Genomic DNA, 21,265 nt, shown 5'->3' on the forward strand with positions numbered 1-21,265 from the left:
CTGTTCACCAACAGTGCTAGACTTTATTCTAAGTTCACCACTCACAGCAGTGAGTAAATGTTTGCTGTTTGTCAGTGGCATGCCAATAAATAATTGATCCAGATTTTATTCTCGTGTTGTCTTTTTAAAATATATTTAAATTCTCAAAGTATTTTTATGTTGTTTTAGGAAGTCACAAGCTGTTCCTTATTCTTTTGCCCAGTTCCTTTGGGCTTGCCACATGCAGGAACTTTGAAAAATCACACAAATGTTTCCTAGATAACCCTTTTATTTCATACACACTGATTTTTCTAAAGGCAGACTATAGGCAGCTTATATGTTATGTGGTAAAATAAAAATTATACAACAGTTAGTTCGGGTCCCTGAATTTGATTGGCCAGTGATGTTCAAGGTGTTCTGATATTTAGTAGATAACCAGAGGTTCTCTTGGAGCTCTTCTATAACAGCACTTGGACACTTCACTTGTTGTATCACTCCACTTGTACACTCACGGGTTTCCAAATAGTAGTAGGGAATTTCATTCCAGTGACTCGAGCCGTTTGAATCCGTTCACTAAAAAGATTACTTTGTGATCACTTCTGGAAATTAAACTACAGCTATATGCCAGTAGTTGGTGACAAATTAGCATATTTTTTGTTATGAGTGAGTCAGTGACTACGTTTACATGCACTTAAGAAAACTGTTTATTGGAGGGTTTTTGATAAAACTGCATTCTGAAACGTCATGTAAATGAGAACACGATTTCCTTATGCCATATAAGGGATTAAGAGAAAGCAGTTTAACACCCAGGTTTCTCCCGGAGAATGCGGCTTATGTGGCCATGTAAACACATAATCTGCATTCTAACAGGTTTTTGAGGAGTGTGCATGTGTGTGAACCGGATAACAAACGTCATAGGATGAATCCCAGCAACAAGTCAAGAAAGCGGAAAGAATTCAAAATTTCTGGGAGTACAGTGGGAAAAGCACATAAACTAAACTAAACCCATTTACACCATTGTAAAACATTGACGGTTCCTCACGTTCACGTATATATGCGCTTGGACACTGGGGATATCCTGGAGTTTTTCGTAAGAGAGAAACCCCACTATTGCAGCGCAATTCCGCTGCAGGTCACGATAGAAAGTTAAGGTTACAAACACTGCAACACCTCTGGAATGTTTAGAAATAAAGCGAAGCAACAGGGAATAAAATAGTCTTCCACGGACGCCATGTTTGTTATTTACACAGGCGTCATGTGGAAATTACATTGCTATGGAGAAAGCTGCTTACTGACCGAGCTGCATGTATATGGGAGTAAAGAGCTTGCCGCTTATACGGTGCATACAGCGCAATAAGCCACTTTCTGGTGTCCATGTAAACGTAGTCATTGAATCATTGACTGATTAAATAAAAAATACCTTCCCATTCACAACGAAACAATGGATATGAATGAGAACGATTTGTTCGCTTAAAACATTAATTCAAAAATGAACAAATCACCTCTAATTTAAAGCCAGATGAGAGCAGCGCAGAGAAGAAATGCACAAACTAACTGGCCAAGTGTTGTCTGAAACATTATTCAATATTATTTACTTTTTGAGGCCTGTGGCCAAGTTACAGCTGTACTGATATTCAGAACAACTTGCTCTTGTTATATTACTTAATTTAAGTACAGTGTGCCGATAATTATTCTAGCCAAGCACCTGCATTGACTGTACTTTAGATGTATGTGCTTTACATTGTGTGTGACATTCAGGTATTTTGTAAATATGTCAAAAGTTTTTGAGACAAGATTACCATTGTTGTTTTTTGTGTTTTGCTTAGGAATACTGTATTTTCAGAATGGAAATGTGTTGTTCATTACAATTTTAGTCAATTATTTCATACCAATCAAAGTTATGACAAGTATGCTGTAGATCTAGTGGAAATAAGATAATCTAAAAAGTACAGTGTAAATGTGATTATTACGTTAATTTTGAAATTACATATGAAATATTTTGACTTCACTCTTTTTATTTGTATTTTCCTTCCTCGAAATACAGAGATTCCTCTTTTCCTCTCTGGGTTAGATGACTGTAGCATATAAAAAAAAATATAAAAAAATAAAAAAATAAAAAAATTCTCCCAGCAAAAGAAATTAACTGGTGTAACATTTTCTTAAAGTTCCTTTTAAAGGGGGGATGAAAATGGCAGGTAATGATGACGAAGGTTTACACACATTGCTAAACCAAACACACCTTTGAACAACATGGCGGGTGAAAGGTAGCAGTGTCTCAGCTGAATCCATGCTTTTTTGAAAGTGCCAGTACCTTTTTTAAATAAAGCACGTTCATACCGGCTCCTTAAGAAGTTTAGACTGGAGTGCCGTCTTAGAAAACTGGACCCCTTCAGCTGAATCCCATATGTTTGTCTTGGCCCGAAGCTTATGTCTGCTTGGCTGGCGCTGATGCTGGGGATATTAAACTGATGGAACACAGAACTCTTGATCCCTTTTTGAAGGCTGCTATTTAGGTAATGGCAAGGAAGAGGCTCTATCCAGACACCTGTGATTGTCCACTCCACAAAGCAAGCTGCTTATTGGTCATTGTGGCTAATGGGATTATGATAGAGGTGACCATCCTGTGTCTTCCATGTTTTTCACAGGCAATGTCACCTCAAAGATGCATTTAATGTTTTGAATGAGGATTACGTGTAAAAGTGGATTATTGAGAATGGCATTAATCTGTTCAGTGAATGTGACATTTGTGATATTTAACCATCACTATAGTTGTCACCTTATTATGGAGGGCTGTTTGGTTTTAGTGGCCGTTAATGAAATGGTTTCTTGGATGAACATTTCAACGTAAATGGTAGTGAAATAAAGTATTCCTTTATTTTTCAGTATTCACTGGAGTGGTTTCCTTGGATACAAAAAGCCCAAGCACTCAGGGATAAGAACACATAAAAATATTTTATTTTAAGGGCTTTATGTTCAGTCTTGGTCTACTAGATCAGCAGTTTCTTCTACAATACACTTCACTGGTAGTCAGAGTTTGGCCACATTGTTATGGCATAACCCTGTTTCTTACCCTTATTCAAGGGCACATACAGTAATCTCCAAGAACGCTCTTTAAAATGCTTTTAAATGCTTTAATTTCTATGCACCCCCTGTGATTCCAAGGCTGGATTACACGCTTCAGGCTATATTATTTTGAACTGATACTTCCTTCTTCTTTCTCATCTTCCCCTTTCCCAAAAGTTAAAGGTCTAGAGAGGACTCATCTCTAAGACCTTGCAAAATCAGACAAATGATAAATGTTCAGTTCTGGAAATAATGTCGGAAGTATGGACGATAATGTACAGCATATAATGAAGGCCATCTGGAAATATTGTTTCCTTATCAAAACATTCTAAATTGTCTCAGAATTAACCATTCACATCTTGGAGTATTTGCTTCTTTATAGCCTTTTCACATAATTTCTCTAATGGTCATAAGTGCAAAGGAAGTAGCATGTTACAAGGTTAAACAGAAGTTCAGAACTTGTAGGAGTGCTCTGTCAAGATAGATCATCAGGGGCGTAACTACAAGGAGAGAAGGGTGGGCAGCAACTCTAGGGCCCGGGGTGAGAGGGGGCCCACAACAGTCGACCAAAAGGAACCATAAAAATGACTGCTGGCCCAGCGAGTGACGATAAACAACCCATGCTCATCAAGGAGTGGACCCGACAGGTTCTTTGAACTGGGGCCCGTAAGATCCATGTTATGCCACTTTAGATCATGCTCAGTAATGCTCCACTCGCCTACTTAATCAAATCCATTTGCCTTCCTTGTATAATTTAGGATTTCATGGTAATCAAGTAAGGTAATCCTGGATTGAATTAATTTGCTTTTAATTTAAATAATTGCTTAGTGCCAAGATACTCCTACTCCCTCTTTGTAGAAGTTAGGGTTAGGGTACTGGCAGTCAAACTATTCCTGATAGGCTCAAATGTTTGGTGCTCTGACCTGTGGATCTGTAGGGAAGAGTAGGTGGGCGTGGAACAGTAGGGAAGTAAAAGGTGAGGAAGATCTTAATGAGCATTTGCCGCATTTTTTATTCTATCCTGGAGCAAAGTGCACAATCTGTTTACTTGCTTTGGGCAGGTTGAATGTGTGTGGGTCTGCCTGAGTTTTTATAAAAATGTATACCATCAGGTACCATCATCATCATCATCATCATCTTCCCAACTAGCATTATTTTGACTCGTTGCAGTGTGACCCACTTGATCCAGTTTTGCTTGTTTAGACATCTGAACTCAGCAAATAAGGAAACGTCCTTTTTTCAGGACACTGTATTTTAAAGATAATTTTGTAAAAATTCAAATAACTTTATTGTAAACTGTTTAAACAATGTTTTCCATGCTTGTTCAATGAACCATAAACAATTAATGAACATGCACCTGAGGAACGGTCGTTAAGACACTAACAGCTTACAGATGGTAGGCAATTAAGGTCACAGTTATAAAAACTTAGGACACTAAAGAGACCTTTCTACTGACTCTGAAATACACCAAAAGAAAGATGCCCAGGGTCCCTGCTCATCTGCGTGAACATGCCTTAGGCATGCTGCATGGAGGCATGAGGACTGCATATGTGGACAGGGCAATAAATTGCAATGTCCGTACTGTGAGACGCCTAAGACAGCGCTACAGGGAGACAGGAAGGACAGCTGATCATCCTTGCAGTGGCAGACCATGTGTAACAACACCTGCACAGGATTGGTACATCCGAATATCACACCTGCGGGACAGGTACAGCATGGCAACAACAACTGCCCGAGTTACACCAGGAAGGCACAATCCCTCCATCAGTGCTCAGACTGTCCGCAGTAGGCTGAGAGAGGCTGGACTGAGGGCTTGTAGGCCCGTTGTAAGGCAGGTACTTACCAGACATCACCGGCAACAATGTCGCCGTGGGCACAAACCCACCTTCGCTGGACCAGACAGGACAGGCAAAAAGTGCTCTTCACTGACGAGTTGCGGTTTTGTCTCACCAGGGGTGTTGGTCGGACTCGCGTTTATCGTCGAAGGAATGAGCGTTACACCGAGGCCTGTACTCTGGAGCGGGATCGATTTGGAGGTGGAGGGTCCGTCATGGACTGGGGCGGTGTGTCACAGCATCATCGGACTGAGCTTGTTGTCATTGCAGGCAATCTCAATGCTGTGCATTACAGGGAAGACATCCTCCTCCCTCTATATACTGCCCTATGGCTCAGGACTGAGATAAATATATATATATCTATATATAAATAGGCATCTGCTATACGTTGAACATATTTTACGTAGGACTAGATGGTATATTTAATATGCATGATATATTATTTGCAATGATCCTGTCAATGTGGTTTTTATGTGGCTATTAACTTTACTAATGATGTATACATATTATGGCTAGGGCTGGAAGGTATTTTGTATATTCATGATATATATTCACGATGATCTTGCTGGTGATATAACATTACACAACATTGTGACTATCTAAATTATTTTAATGTGCTTTTTATTTGCCTATAAACTTTCCTAATGACCACATCATTAGACTACTTTTAGCAATACCTCCTTGCAACTCACAAACTTAATTTAAGCCATTAGTCGACTAGTCGCACATTTATGATATTAATTTAATTACTTAAATACTGTATATATATTTTGGGGGGCATCAGAAAATGGTTTGAGTTCCAGGGCTGAGAAAGAATGTTATAAGTAACATTGCTAACACTGTTCCACATTACAGAGAAATAGTAAACTATAACAATGAGCCTTTAAAATATCAATTTTACAAGTGCACGCACGAAGCGAGCCACAGCGCAAAAGCGATAATGATTCTGAATGTGTCGGAAAAACCAGCAAGGAGACTGTCTGAACATTTTGTTAATTTATAGAGAGAAATGCACATTAGGGTTGTGCCGACAAATGACGATCTCGGGGATCGACGATGGTCAGAGTGATCGCCAATAGCTGATGCCTGTGGCGGTCAAGACGATATTTGGCTCGTTTTCCCATGTATTAAATAATTATTATTATTTATTAGGCTATTATTATTATCAAATTAATATTACAAATAATTTTCCCTGCAGCACACTGACACACGCTTGAAGAAACACTTTATTATATTATTATTATTATAACAGATGACAGAAAAGCTGTCTATGCGCATGTATGACGCGCTGATACGGAGGCGTGCAGTCTCGTGGAACATGTGCATGTAAAAGGTTCTCACTCTTTCTTTGTTTCTGTCTTCTAAATTTTTTATTTTTTTTTTGCAAGAACAGTATCGTCTATGAGTGCTGCAAATGACCTCAGACATCTCAGTTTAGGTTGTGCTTTGAGTTCAGTTCGCTTTATTTCCACAGAACAGTTAATTGTGAACGCAACTTTGCAGCCTATACATCTGTGTGAAATGTATTTGATTTAAGTTTTTTGTTTTTTAAATAAATTAATTTTCAATGCAAAATCACCAAAGCAAGAATATTCACGGATCCCTCAGCCCAGGGGTTGCCGGTGTAGTTGGATATTGCGGAATATATATATATATATCCCGAAGGAGGGAACAAAACTAATTTATTCACACACATGATGTATTTTCCCGGACAACGAAATACCAATCTGGTAGAGAATGCACAGATGAAGTAGGTTCTTTGCCAGAGAGATGTTGACAACTGTTGTAAAACCATCTTTCAAAAAGCTGAACAACACACATTTTAATTGCACTTATATTTTTCCAGTTTCATTAGAATTTTTAGTTAAAATAAATAAAAAATAAAGTTCAAAGTTTGAAGGTGTCTTGCTTTATTGTGTAGTCTTAACCCTAACCCTGCTTAACGAAAATTACCCCATTGTACCACCTAGCGTCCAACCAGCAGTAATACGGGTGTTCGTCATTTTTATGTGGAGTTTTTTCTGTGACCAACCGACCAATCAAAACTTGGTCGACCAAGACTCTTCTCATCGACTAACGTTTGGTCGACTATTAGGGGGCAGTCCTAGTAATAACATATTTAAGTAAATGTTGCTGTTTATTGTTACAGTATCTATTGTTGTAAAAAAATTGTCTGTGTTCATTTTGTGAAAAACAGTGTGGAAAACAAGACTTGATTGTTTTAACTAGAGGTTTTTACTGTATTTTACTTCTTTACTGTATTTAGAGACCGCTGGTCTTCCAGCACATTCCAAAGCAAGACTCTGAGAGGCTGTTCTGTGCACAGGAGGCCGGCACTGGGGCCCGAGGTGCTGGGTAAAACTGAAAGGCTGTTTCAAAAGAGCAAGGAGTTTGGTCCCATACACACCCACTTGAATTCATGTACTGTACATTCAAAATCATGTGCGCACACTCGCATACTCGCCTACTCACGTGCACAAAACCAAATATGTACACATATGAGCATATGGATATGGAACTCTTACTAGAGAAGTCAGCACATGTAGATGTATGAGCACATTGCAGGTTGAGATGGTTTGGCATACAATTGTCAGTATGATTTGTAGTGACTTGACCCACACATGTTGTGCACATATTGTACTACACAGGACACAATAATATAGAAGACAGTACATACAGTACATTTTGTGATTTTTGCTATTAGACACACACATACATGCACACATGTTTTCTGTTAATGTATCATGTAAGGAATAATTGGTGACGGACCGTTGAATAATTGAAAAGTAATGCAGACCTGAGGTGGTAATGCCGCCACGATACAAAGTGGACACCTTGGGTGTGCATTATTTTTCAATAATCCAACAGGCCAGAATCAATTATTTCGCTTATTCCATGGTTATTTAACCTCAAGACATTTTTTCAGGTTTTTGTACCTAAACACTCTTGTGAGTGCAGCCATGCTTCTTACGCCATGGATTCAGCGTCTTGCTTTGATACAGCTTAAGCCTTAGTTGCTAGTTCAAAGCGTCACTTTAGAACTAGTAATGGAGGCTTGGGCTTCTTTAAAGCACTTATTGTAATTACAAGGTATTGTTTGTGTGTGTGTGTGTGTGTGTGTGAGAGAGAGAGAGAGAGAGAGAGAGAGAGAGAGAGAGAGAGAGAGAGAGAGAGTGAGCGCTCGGGAGATTACCTGTGGCTCTCTTCAGCTGTATTCGTCAGTAACATCGCTTCAAATCACGAAGCTGTTAGTTTAACTACACTTCTACTCAACTACACGCAGGGTGGTAGCGTTGCCATTTTATGGAGCTTTTTAGTTGCTACACTTTCAGTCTGCTACACCGTGGGGGTGTGTTGACATCAAGGCCCTGTGTGTTGCTTGCTCACGAGTGTATGTGTGTGTGTACAGTATGTATGTGTAAGTGTGTGAAACTGTGGGTGAGAGCAACAGAGAGAGGGAGCGCAAGGGTGCTTTCCACAGATATTAAAATAAATTTAGGATATCATAGACATTGTTTGTCATTCTTATCCGAATTACTTTGTTTTATTGTTTTATTTTGTTATTTTACTGTGGTAGCCTGTAGGGCTCTTTGAAATAATTGAAATAATTTGGCAAAGTGATATGGAACCATTATGTGGTCAAGACCTGGAACTACTTCATAGCCGTGCATTTGCTGAAAAATAATTGCACACCTTCAACCAATTAGAATCAAACATTCAACGGCCCTGTGGTATAATTTTAAATAATCAACCCAGGTGTTATAAATAATGATGTATAACTAGATGTTTACATTTTCTTCAGAAAATGTGAGTGGTGCTTGGCCATGAAAAACGTGCTGCGACAATACTAAGATGTTCTGAGTGGTTGTCAGGGTTTTGATCTGCAGTTTCTTGGGTGTTGCTTAGGTGCTTTGGGTGGTTGCTCACTGGCACAAGTCTAAAGAACCGAACCCCAGAAGTCTTTATGATATTCTGTTTATTAAAGGGATAGTTCTCCCAGAAAATACATTTCTGTCATCATTTACTAACATTAATGTTGTTTCAAAACTCTATGACTGTCTTTCTTTTGTGGAAACACAAATAGAGATGTTAGGCAGAATGACAGCCTCAGTCACCATTCACTTTCATTGCATCTTTTTCCATTCAATGAAAGTGAATGGTCACTGAGGCTGTCCTTTTGCCTAACTTCTTATGTGTCCCCCGGAAGAAAGAAAATCACAGGTTTGGAAGAACAAGTCGGTGAGTAAATGATGACAATTCTCATTGCGTCAACTGTCCCTTTAAGTGAATAAGTCAATGGAAAGTGTTTTTTATGAGGATTATTAGGGGGCCAAGCAGCGAAGCTGCTGGAACCCTATTATAATTGTACTGATTTTCTTCTTTTTAGGGGGTCAAGCAGCGAAGCTGCTGGAACCTTATTGTAATTGTACTGATCTTCTTATTTTTCTTATTAGGGGGCCAAGCAGCAAAGCTGCTGGAACCCTATTGTAACTGTACTGATATTCTTCTTTTTTTTCTTCTTTTTTTTCTGCCATAAAAGTGTCTGGGCATCAGAGACCGTAAGTCGTGGAGACACCAAACTTGGCAGGATGATCCCAAATCCCCCCCACTACTCAGGCGCACAAACACACACCCATCTGACCCTAGGTGGTACTATAATAAACACTTTTACATTTTAACTCATATCTCTGCAACCGTAAGGCTAGAATATCATTTTTTTCCTCTTATTCCTTGAGTCAAGCCCTACAAAATGTATATCTCCGATTTCATTTCCGTCTATAATTGTTTTCCGCCATTTTGAATTTTTTGAAAAAATAAAATACTTTTTCAAACTCCTCCTAGACTGTTAGTCCGATCGGCAGACCCTCCTGACAAAAAGTTATCAAAATAATTTCGATATGTCAAGTCGTTCTGAAGATATTAACAATACAATTCTATCAGGAAGACTCGCAGACTTGAGTGAAATTTAAGATGACATTTATTTGATGAATATAAAACAGAAATGTAATGTCTCTCTTTGGCGTAAGCCCCGTATGGCAGTCCGAAGAAGTTGTACTCGGAACCGTCATATCCTGCCGGAGATAGGAGGCAGGAGCGAGGAGCCTACCCCCATGCAGGACGGGACTCAACTGGTGGTGGTGGGGTGGTGGAGGTTGCTGCGTTAGCACACTGAAACAGCAATGTGATAGATTGTGAGCAGACTCATAAAGCGATGGCTTACATGTGATTGGCTAGGTGTTACCTAGCTAATGGTACGATGATGTACAGCTGCTAGTCTTCCCGCTAGAACTACGCTGTGCTTACATTTCCTTTGGTTTAACGCAATTTGAGTAATTGATCAATATCTACTCATCGTAAACTCCAAATGTAACCAAACTCGGGCACACAGTCAACAGGACGTTTAGAAGATGTCAGCAAAGTTTCATAAAATTACACCCCCAAAAAAAACTGTCATAACTTTGCAGCTGTTTGAGCGACAAAGTTCAAATTAAATATGCATCTTCTTTGGTTCAAATGCTAACATATTCTTAAAAAAAATCATTTCGAAAAATTAACAAAAATGGTCACCTCCGGCCAATCAAATTTCAGCACCTTATAACTTGTATTGGGAATGGCCGAGGGTTATGAATATTACTATGCACAAGCAGGGTGTCAACTCGAAGCCGCATATAGGCAGACCTCTCAGATCATTAGGATCAAGTCTGTTAGACATACAGAGGGTTCACTCAAAACAAGGAGAGACAGCGTTTAGCTATTATGCCACCCGCAGCTGGAACCAGCTTCCAGAAGAGGTTAGATGTGCCCCAACAGTAGCCACATTTAAATCCAGACACATCTGTTTAGCTGTGCATTTTCTGACTGAGTATTGTGCTGAACTTATTGATTTCGCTGAATCATTTTGCTTTTGTCTTTCTTTAATTTTAATTATTCTATTTTATTCTTTTTATTTTATTTTTATATAACTTTTTCTCAATGTGTTTTTTCAAACGTAACAAAATTTGTATACATGGACAAGAGAACATTCTGAGGTCATTCTGAGATTATTCACACCATATTGTAGATCTCCTCATTCTAAACAAATTTGCCTCAAGTATCATTGGTGTGAAACAAAACATTCAAAAAATACTTGAGATTATTTAAAAAAACAACTTTTTCGAACTAGTCCTAGGCCGTTCGCCTGATTGGAACCAAAACAGTGCAGAAAGATTCTCTGGAGTTCCAAAATGAAAAGTTATCAAAGGAATTTTGAAATTTTGATTCATCATCAAACGGTTTGCCAAAACGTAAATAATGGCCGTGACCACTTTTACTAAAATGGTTATAACTCTTGTCACCAAATTTGGGACACATATGTATGGGGTCATTCTAAAGACAAAAAAAAATAAAAAATAAAAAAAATAATTGTGCGTCTTTACCTCTTGTAAAGTAGTAAAAAATGTAAAAAAGGCTCTAACAATGGAACCGTTTGGCCGATCGACATTAAATTTTGCATGCAGTGTCTGTGTCCCAGGTGCCATCAAGATCTTTGATAAAAGTTGCATATCTTGAAAAACATGGTCACAATCAACAAAATAAACTTTTAGCAGCTATTTGAACTAGTCCTAGGCCGTTCACCCGATTGGAATCAAACCAGTGAAGAAAGATTCTGTGGAGTCCCATTAATAATAATTATCAGAATGTTTTTAAACTTTCAAATCATCTTCTCAAAGCTACACCAAAACGTATGCAGCGGCCGTGGCCACTTTTACTTAAACAGTTATTACATATGTAATAAACCAACCTCACAACTTGAACGGAATGAGATATTTTCACAAAATTTAAGACACTTATGTATGGGGTCATTCTGAGGACACTTTAAAAAAGCTGCATACCTATGCCTCTTGGTGGCGCTATAACAGTCAGTAATGTAAAAAATACCATATCTGTGTGCTACCTCACCTGATGTTTCTCAAAACTAAGGCACTTTAACATTGTTTTGGTTGCAAACAGGCTGTCTAATTAATATTTAATATCTGTTACATATGCACTTAAAGGACCTTAAAGGCTTGAACACCATTGATCGCTGCTTGCAGCTATATTTATTATTATTATTATCAGGGCTTCCAGAAAATATTTGTGAGACACTCATTGGACTGTGCAATTCAATGAAATTTTTATGAGGCTGAGAAATTATGAATGAAGCTTTTGCTCAACTTGGACTTCAAATAATGTTTAGGTAGTTGCTCTATACATGCTCATATATTGTAACTGTGACAAATGCCCCCACATAATGACAATCACTTACATTTATACTTGGATATACCTCATTTTTACACTGTGATGTCAGAACAACGAGTTGGAAAACTGCTTTGTTGAGAAACACATTGCTTGATGAAGACTTTCAAAAAAATTAGTGCTCAAGTGATGTTATGCGGTGAGCAAAACAACAACAAGAAAGCAGCTTTTGTGTACCTTGTGTAAATCATGGTCAATTGAAAAGCTATTAGTGAGAATTCTCTTGACTGTTTTCTATCTTTTATGACTCTTTGAAAGCACACTTTGAAAAAATCTCAAACAGATTAAATATAAGAGAAGTGACTACTTATAAAACTTTTACGATTTGTATTTACTTTATACAAACAGAAAAAGACACTTTACAGTATAGGTGGAATAATTAACAATTGTGTTATGTTATTAAGTTATAAAAATAATTGCTTTGTTAGGTAGTGTTCTGAGAGTCCGAATTTAGTTTTAAATGATGAACTCTCCATGTCTAATGATTATGTATTCTTTGATGTTTTATGAATAAATGCACAATGTTCAGGAACATTAATTAAATAGAATATACAGTGGAGAGGGTACCTATAGAACCATTTTTAATTTAAGAACAGTTACAACCTACATAGTTATTTCTAAGTTCATCCTATAGAGAGATCATTGGATAGACAGATTCTGTCTTTCCTTTCCATTGCAGATAACAATTGGTCTTCTTTTTTCCCCCCCCAGGCTGGTATGATTCGGACTAATTCTGATGAGTACTTCATTGAACCTCTGGAGCGAGGAACACAAGAACATGAGGAGAGAGGAAGAGTACATGTGGTGTACCGAAGGTCTGCAGTATTGCAAGCTCCTTCAGACATCTCCTTGGATTACCAGCTGAATGGTATGTACCACTGCATTATAAATGTCTTGTGTGCATCTGAGATGAAAGAGTGGATTCTTGTCTTGTTACATGTCCTGTTGTGTACTTTAGGGTATTTCACAACTTCATGTTGTAAATAATTTGAGATTCACATCAGTGGTAATTCATTAGGAAACGTTGTTGTTGATTGATTGCTATTTACAGAATTTTATTAGGATGCAGTCAATATATGTATTAAAGGCCTTACACTATGTCCTAGCCAGACACAACACAACAAAGCAACAAGCAATAAAAGCTTTCTCATCCATATACATTTTTGCCCTAACCAGTCACAGCAGTAAGAGGACATTTTAACAATTGCTTATTTTCTGTTTACATTGCATCATACGGGGTAGACCCACCCACAATGAAATCTCACTGGTCTAAAATCTTGCTCCACTTAACTGTATATTAAAAATCAAATAGGTTCTGATTGGCTGCTATTTTGCAGTGTCCTGCATAGTGCTCGACCGATATATCACAGAGGCCGATAAATCGGTCAATATTCTGACTTGAATTATCGTCATTGGCGGATACATTTTCCTGTTTGGCCGATTTTTTCTTGAGGGTGCAGAAAATCTACTTGCATGTGAAGCGACTGAGACATGTAAACGACCAGTCACTGTTCATTTTGCTGTTACATGCATTGTGTTAATACAATAATAAACCGGTGTGCAACACCGTGTCATTTAAACAATCCACATATCAGAGCCGCGACACACGCATTTGAGCTCATAATGTTAAAGTGCTCGCTTGTTTCATTCTCCCTTTCTCTCCTCAACAGTTCCCTGTAACTTTTAACTGTCTAGTATAATGAGAAAAAGGCAAATATCAATAAAACTAATATCATATTTACCATCTGTTAATATACACATATCTTGTTTAAACAGATGTCATAAACCAACCTCACAACTTGAGCAGATCCAGTATCCTGTGGAGCACTCATTTATTTACCTCTAAAGCACATATTCTATCAGCCTCACCTCAGCAGTTCCCTGTCACTTTTAACTTTCTTTTCTAATGATAAAAGGCAAATATCAATAAAACTTCTATTATATATTGTTTGCAAATATACAGATCTCGTTTAAACAGATGTAATTCATGAACCTCATGAAAATACAGCATTTTCTTCCCGTCAAGTGCTCATCTAAAATCTTCCTCTGAAGCGCGTATTCTATCAGCCAGAATCAAAACTTCAGGTTCAGGATCAAAAGTTCCTCTGATTAACAAATCACGATGGTCAGTGGTCACAATCCAAGCAGGCGATCCAGGCTGTTTAAACTGTCAGGAGATTGCTACTGCTCACTGGATTCGCACGAGTTTGTGATTGCAACCAAAGTCTTTCTAGCAAGTCAGTCCACTCTCAGCCATGCTTGGAACACTCTCGGGAGGCTATTTCCAGTCATGACAGTGCAGCTCCTATCTACTTGAATGGGTAAGGACCAAAATCTCCAAAACGGTTGGTCAAGATTACAAGATTACGAACATATTTCAAATCAGCAGTAAAATCTGACAATGCTGGTATCATAAATTGTGCTTCTTTACCTCAGATTACGCAAAAAAATGCAATTTTCCCAGCATTTATAGCTAATGCACATGTGCGTTCTCGAGTTCATTGACTTTGAAATTGAGTTCTAATTTCTCCCATTCATTTTAATAGAAGTGGCCCGTCTCTGCTAAATAGTCTCTGGTGCAACTTCAAGGTAAAAGCGCTTCACGTGTGCTACAAGTAAATGTCTTATTCACTATGCACTGTATGTGCAATTGGTTTGATTATGTATTTTTTTGAGAAAATGCGATTGCTAACGTGGACATGCCATCCATGGTTGCTAGACTACTGTGTGTACTGTTATTTCCTTCTTCCTAATATATTAACAATTTATTCATGTGCAATTAAATTACTAAAATTTGATGACTAAACAGAAATCAGAAGAAACTGCTATCTACCATTTAAAATACAATATATATATTTTTTACAAATAGATATATATCTTTTTTACAAAGTTTTGTGTGAAATTGAGTAAATATAGTGCTAAAGAAGAGTTTATTATTTACTATATTAAATTGTGTGATATACTGGCATTGTATCGGCATATCGGCCACCCTACTCTCTGGATATCGGCATCGGCCATTATAAAACCCTTAACTTAACACGTTGTGCCCGGTTGTTTTCTTTGTGATATTTTCGTTTTTTACGAGGACCGCCTGTACTGAAATTAAATGTAAATGTTTCTCTTATTCCTAGAGTTTGATGTTTTAAGTGCAGGAAGGCACTTACATTATAAATATTTCAAATGCTTTTGAATAGGGTTTAGATATGGAAAATATTTTGGTGTGGAGCAGAAACACTCCTTTGTGCATAATTGTTTGGAACTGTATTATCTGTAATTGCCTTTTCTAAAAACTCAAACAGAATGCATATAACAAAGCATAGATATATAATATCTTGGCATATGCATACATTTATTTCAAACTTGATATCACTATTTAGAAATGTAAGGCATGCTTAAAGGCATAGTGCATTCAAAAATGAAAAGTCTGTCATCATTAACTCACCCTTACAATCTTACAAATTAGCATGACTTTTGTCCATGGAACACAAAAGGATATGATAGGCAGAATGTTAGGGACTGATAGCCCCAGTCACCACTTACATTTATTGCATCTTTTTTCTATACAATGAAAGTAAAAGGTGACTGAGACTAAATATTCTGCCTAACATTTCCTTTTCATGTGGGTTTGGAATTACATAAGGAAGAGTAAATGATGACAGAATTTTATATTTTTAGGTGAACCATCCAGTTAAGTATGGCCGAAAATGTGAAGTCAGACATTTTTGGAGGTGGGCCAACCCATTCTTGCTTAGTCTGAGAGAACAGCATTTTCTAACCAGATCACACAAACCTTTTCACAAACCAGCATCAGGGCATCTGAGTGACTGACAGACCCTTTTTGTTTGTGTTTTTTTTTTTGGAGTAATTTTATAATTACATTTGAACAGTGGGAAGCTCTGGTAAATAAAGCCCTTTGTTCGTCCACGACCTTTCAAGATTTCCTCACAATTCAATTGCTTCAAAAGAGACAAGTGCTTGTATGGTTGTAATGGTTGCCATAGTGATGTGGTTCCATTGTCTTAGGTGGGAAACATGCGAGATGATTACGCTCTCTCTCCTGTTGCTTAGATAATCTCAGCATGCTGGTGATAAGCTAATGAAGAACCCTCTCTCTTTGGTCAGTGGTCCTTGATGTTATTGCCATTATCAAACCTATTGTGTTGTTTTGCGTATACTAGTAGTAAAACCCAACAATGTTTGGCAATTTTGTGAATTCAATAAAACCCACGTGATCTAGTTTATGTCCAGCTGGGATGTATACAAACCTCCCTTAAGGTATTATCCTCGGCCAGCTCCATTTGTGAACAATGGGGAGTTTTTTTTTGCCAGGGCATAGCTGTATTTATAGTGTATTATCCTATGACATTTGGTCCCATGGACATCAGATACAAGGGATCTAAGCAGTTATTGCATCCAATTTATGCAGGGAACACAGGTTTTATTACAGACTCAATTGCATGCCCTAATTCAACTGCCTTTCAAAACATCCGCCGAACATATTCGAACCGTGGCCAGGTAGCAAGCTGAGTAGGTCTATTGGCCAGTGAATGAGGTCTCTAAGAGAAAGAGGCAGCCGCTGTGCTTTGGGGCTTTACAGTGCTGTTTCCAGCTCTGTGTTATTTGAACTCCTTCTGTGGTACGCAGGTCAGGGCCTCTGCTCAGCCTCCCACCCAGAGAGCAAGTCACCTCCCTTAAGTGAACGTGTCAGCCAGTGTTCTAAGAAAAGACCAAGCCTTCGATTAAGTTACATTTGCAAGTGTGAAGGTTACTCCAATGGATCTGTTTTGTTGCAGGAAATTGTCTGAGAATTGTGCCCACTGATTTCATGGTTTATTTGTATGCAATGTCTTTGACCCCATTTACAATTGGTATTAAGATGTGTTTCAGACACAAGTGGTCAGCGTTAGATACAGGTCTAAACAGGGTCTCAAACTTTTTGTGGTCGAACCACAAAAAAACACTATTGAAGGTTGTTAAAAACGCATGTGACCATATCGAATATGAGGTGTAAACGCTAATATGTCCTGAATGCATCCTGGACAGCAGTGAAGCACCACTTTGCCTGTTATGTGCTGCTTTAAAAGGAAATTACCGTCCGATTGGAAAATTTGAAAAGGCGAATATGGGGTGTAACGATTTACTAGTTTTCTCAATGCATCGATTTCTAATCTTGCCGATTCATATGCATCAATCTAGAAGCTATTTTTGAAACGAGAAATCGTTAGTGATGGTCAATAATTGGTTTAAAATGAAAAAAAAAAAAAAATCTAATGAATCACGATTTGGCAAAACAATGTACAAGATTTAAAAATGTATAAATATTAAATTAGTTACATAGGCGGTGTGGTTCTCTAACGCGCCTCGGAGCGCGCACACTCACAGCTTTCCTTTGATAGACACGGTCTGCACTTCACGGGATCGCGCCCACTCTTTGTACTCTTATTGAAACCTTTTCTTAGCATCTTTCGAGCACCTCAGGTCTGAACAAGGATGGCCACTGAGACTCAAATGAGCAAATGTCAGCTCGCAGCACTCTTGTCTTAAGTCAAACGCACTCAAAGCATTGATGCAGCCACAAGTCATTGCATGGCGACTACTGAGAAAAAATGCTTTCATTGCATAGAAACGTGAGCCCTATTCGGATGGGATTAGTTTCCCGGACGTATGTCTGTAAAGTCATTATTACTCCGGACATCTGTAATGTTTACTCTCAATTCGTAGAGGATAATATTAAACATGAGCATATACAGGGTTGGTCGGGTTACTTTTGAAATGCATTCCACTACAGATTACAGAATACATGCTGTAAAATGTAATTTATAATGTATTTAGTTAGATTACTCCATGTCAGTAATGTATTCTAAATAATTTGGATTACTTCTTCAGCACTGGTAGATTTTTTCACTTGTTTTGACTATAAAAACTCTGCCAGTACAGTAAAACAAAATACACATGTTAAAAATACATTCTCTGAAAAACCTAAATATCTTATGCAGTGTTGTTTCTAAAACAAGATCAATTTAATTGATCTTGTTTTAAGGATTTTTAGATATTTTAACAGGAAAACAATACAAAAATTATTATCAAGAATATGATTTTTGGCCTAATATCAAAGGTCTTACTAGAAAAAAGAAATTATGATCCAACGTGAATTTTCTTGATAAGAAATATGATCATGCCTGGTAACACGTGCATGTAAAATGGCTAGAAATAGCATTTTAGCTTAGCGTAAAACTGACAGTTTGCACAAGGTTTATTTCTATTTCTTCTGCTCCAAACTTACTTCAAACTTACTTCTCTGTCTGCTCGTATGAATGTAACACATCATAAGAAAGTGTTTCACCGCTGTTTAAATGCACTTTGGATCGCATCATTTATATGTATAAATGTTTTCCATCTGAAAGGACTAAATATTAAATGAAACAAATGACAATAAAATGCAAAGTAATCTCTTCAGTAATCAAAATACTTTCAGACTGTAACTGTATTCTAAATACTGATGATTTAAATTGTAACTGTAGTAGAATGCAGTTACTTATATTTTGTATTTTAAATACGTAATCCCGTTACATGTATTCCGTTACTCCCCAACACTGACTATACTGTATCTGACATTAGTGAGCCTGCAATCCTATATTACACTCTTCAATTGAAAATATGGACAATCCGTTCACAATATGTAATTTTATTTTTTCCTCCAGAATATATGTTGCGAAACAGGGGGATGCATTGTCCGTACAACATACAAACCTCAACACAATTTTCCCCATTTACAAAATGACGTGCTTGTGTACCTTCTAACTTTAAAAAAAAAATGAAACTGCTTGTTTCTTTCTCTTTCACATGGATAAAGAATTATTTGATAGCTTAAAATGCTTAAGAAAAATACATTTTGAAACTGTGAATCACATTACTAGTTACTTTCTAAAACACTTTTCCGCTCAACAAATTCAAAGTAATGTCTGTATTTCTTCCTTGTTCATTGTTACACACAAGCATAACCTTATAATGTACTTAAAAGTAATTAAATGAATTGAAAGTCAGTAACTGTAATCTGATTACAAGAATTTAAAATGTAATGCATTACACTACTTTTTTTGACTAAAAATGAATTAGATTACAGTTACTAATTACTTTGTAATTGGATTACACCCAGCACTGGTTATAACCTTCTTCTCCATTATTTGATGAATTACTGCCATGATCAACAAAAAATTTATACAATCATATCTTTTTAATAAAATTCCTACTTTCTGCAGGAAGTAATAGCACAACGTTAATTGCACCAGACAAACAGCACACTTAATGTCGCAATTTATAAAAAGCCTAATTTACAGAGGGTTTGCGCTAAAAAGAATGCCAGTGATGTAATTTAAATATGACACAATGCGTTTTTAGTGCATTGAGTGCCTGGTTAAACTGGATTGCAGGTGGTTAGTAAATGCCACTGATTTTTTGCACTGAAATACCATCCACAAAAGTGGCGCAACTGTTTATTGAATTCGGCCCTAGGGAAACAGGATCAAGAACAACAGTAGGAAACCTCAACAGCTCCATTAAATGGATTCCTGCTAATGCAAAGCATGGGAGAGTTTTTTCTATACCTTTCTACATCAGCATTCCATTATAAGCGAGCCTTTATGAACATCATGCTCCTTTGTGTTTATATTCAACAGTTTGTGAGCTAGATTTAAAGAAAAAAATAATCACTTGTATTTCACACTGTCCTTTGCTAGTTCATTATGAGATTAGCAATGAGGCTGTCCCTCCCTCACTGTAAATAACTCCTGGTCATGCTGTTTTATTCAGTTAAACACATTCTCTGATGTTGAACTCTTCTTTAAATAAGCATGACGGGGCTGATTGCACTGAAGAAAGAAGTAATAATAATTTAAAAAAATGTTCGTATCTGAACCGTATTGTACAAACACAGTGCTGGGTGTGAATAATGTTAAGTATTCCCAGTGGCCACTGAATAAGGAGAGGCATGAGGTTTTCACTTTCATGCAGATAAATACCAGCATGTCAAAGACAACATTAAAAGTTACAAATTATTATATATACTATATATAGTAGAAATGAACATACATAGAGTATACTGAATATATGAGAGCATATAAAACAAATACCATATTATTATTATTATTAAAATGGTAAATTTGCAACATACACATAGAGGCTAAAAAGTACACAAGCACAGAAGAGACATTTCTTTTTCAAGCACCATTTCTGAGGCTATACTGAATTATTATGACTACACATGACAATTCACCTGAAGTCCCAATGTTGCTGCATGCCTTTTGCTTTTTACTGTAACCCATACAGCAACAAATATCTGGAATTATAATGTAAAAATACAGTTAACCTGCAGAGTTGTATTCATAATGCATGTAAAACACGAAATGCTCCTTGGAAATAAAGCAAACTTAACTCAGAGCACCTCCTGAGATGGTCGAAGATAATTTGCAGCATTCATATATATGACACTAGTCTAATTTCATTTTGCCTTTACAAAGTACAGTGCATCCGGAAAGTATTCACTGCGCTTCACTTTTTCCACATTTTGTTATGTTACAGCCTTATTCCAAAATTGATTAAATTCATTATTTTCCTCAAAATTCTACAAACAATACCCCATAATGACAACATGAAAGAAGTTTGTTTGAAATCTTTGCAAATTTATTAAAAATAAAAAACGAAAAAAATCACATGTACATAAGTATTCACAGCCTTTGCCATGACACTCAAAATTGAGCTCAGGTGCATCGTGTTTCCACTGATCATCCTTGAGATGTTTCTACAACTTGATTGGAGTCCACCTGTGGTAAATGCAGTTGATTGGACATGATTTGGAAAGGCACACACCTGTCTATATAAGGTCCCACAGTTAACAGTGCATGTCAGAGCACAAACCAAGCCATGAAGTCCAAGCAATTGTCTGTAGACCTCCGAGACAGGATTGTATTGAGGCACAGATCTGGGGAAGGGTACAGAAAAATTTCTGCAGCATTGAAGGTCCCAATGAGCACAGTGGCCTCCATCATCCGTAAATGGAAGAAGTTTGGAACCACCAGGACTCTTCCTAGATCTGGCTGCCTGGCCAAACTGAGCGA

General features: G+C 37.4%; 1 protein-coding gene across 1 annotated transcript in view; it reads left to right on the forward strand.

Annotated features, from left to right (window-relative positions):
- LOC127424455 (A disintegrin and metalloproteinase with thrombospondin motifs 3-like) overlaps nt 1-21,265 on the forward strand; it is a 175,081-nt gene that overhangs the window by 22,589 nt on the left and 131,227 nt on the right. Inside the window, exon 4 of the mRNA XM_051669699.1 lies at nt 12,864-13,020. Within this exon, the coding sequence (XP_051525659.1) occupies nt 12,864-13,020 (157 nt within the window). The remainder of the gene's footprint in view (nt 1-12,863; nt 13,021-21,265) is intronic.

Source organism: Myxocyprinus asiaticus, chromosome 3 (assembly GCF_019703515.2).
Source record: "Myxocyprinus asiaticus isolate MX2 ecotype Aquarium Trade chromosome 3, UBuf_Myxa_2, whole genome shotgun sequence".
Classification (NCBI taxonomy): domain Eukaryota; kingdom Metazoa; phylum Chordata; class Actinopteri; order Cypriniformes; family Catostomidae; genus Myxocyprinus; species Myxocyprinus asiaticus.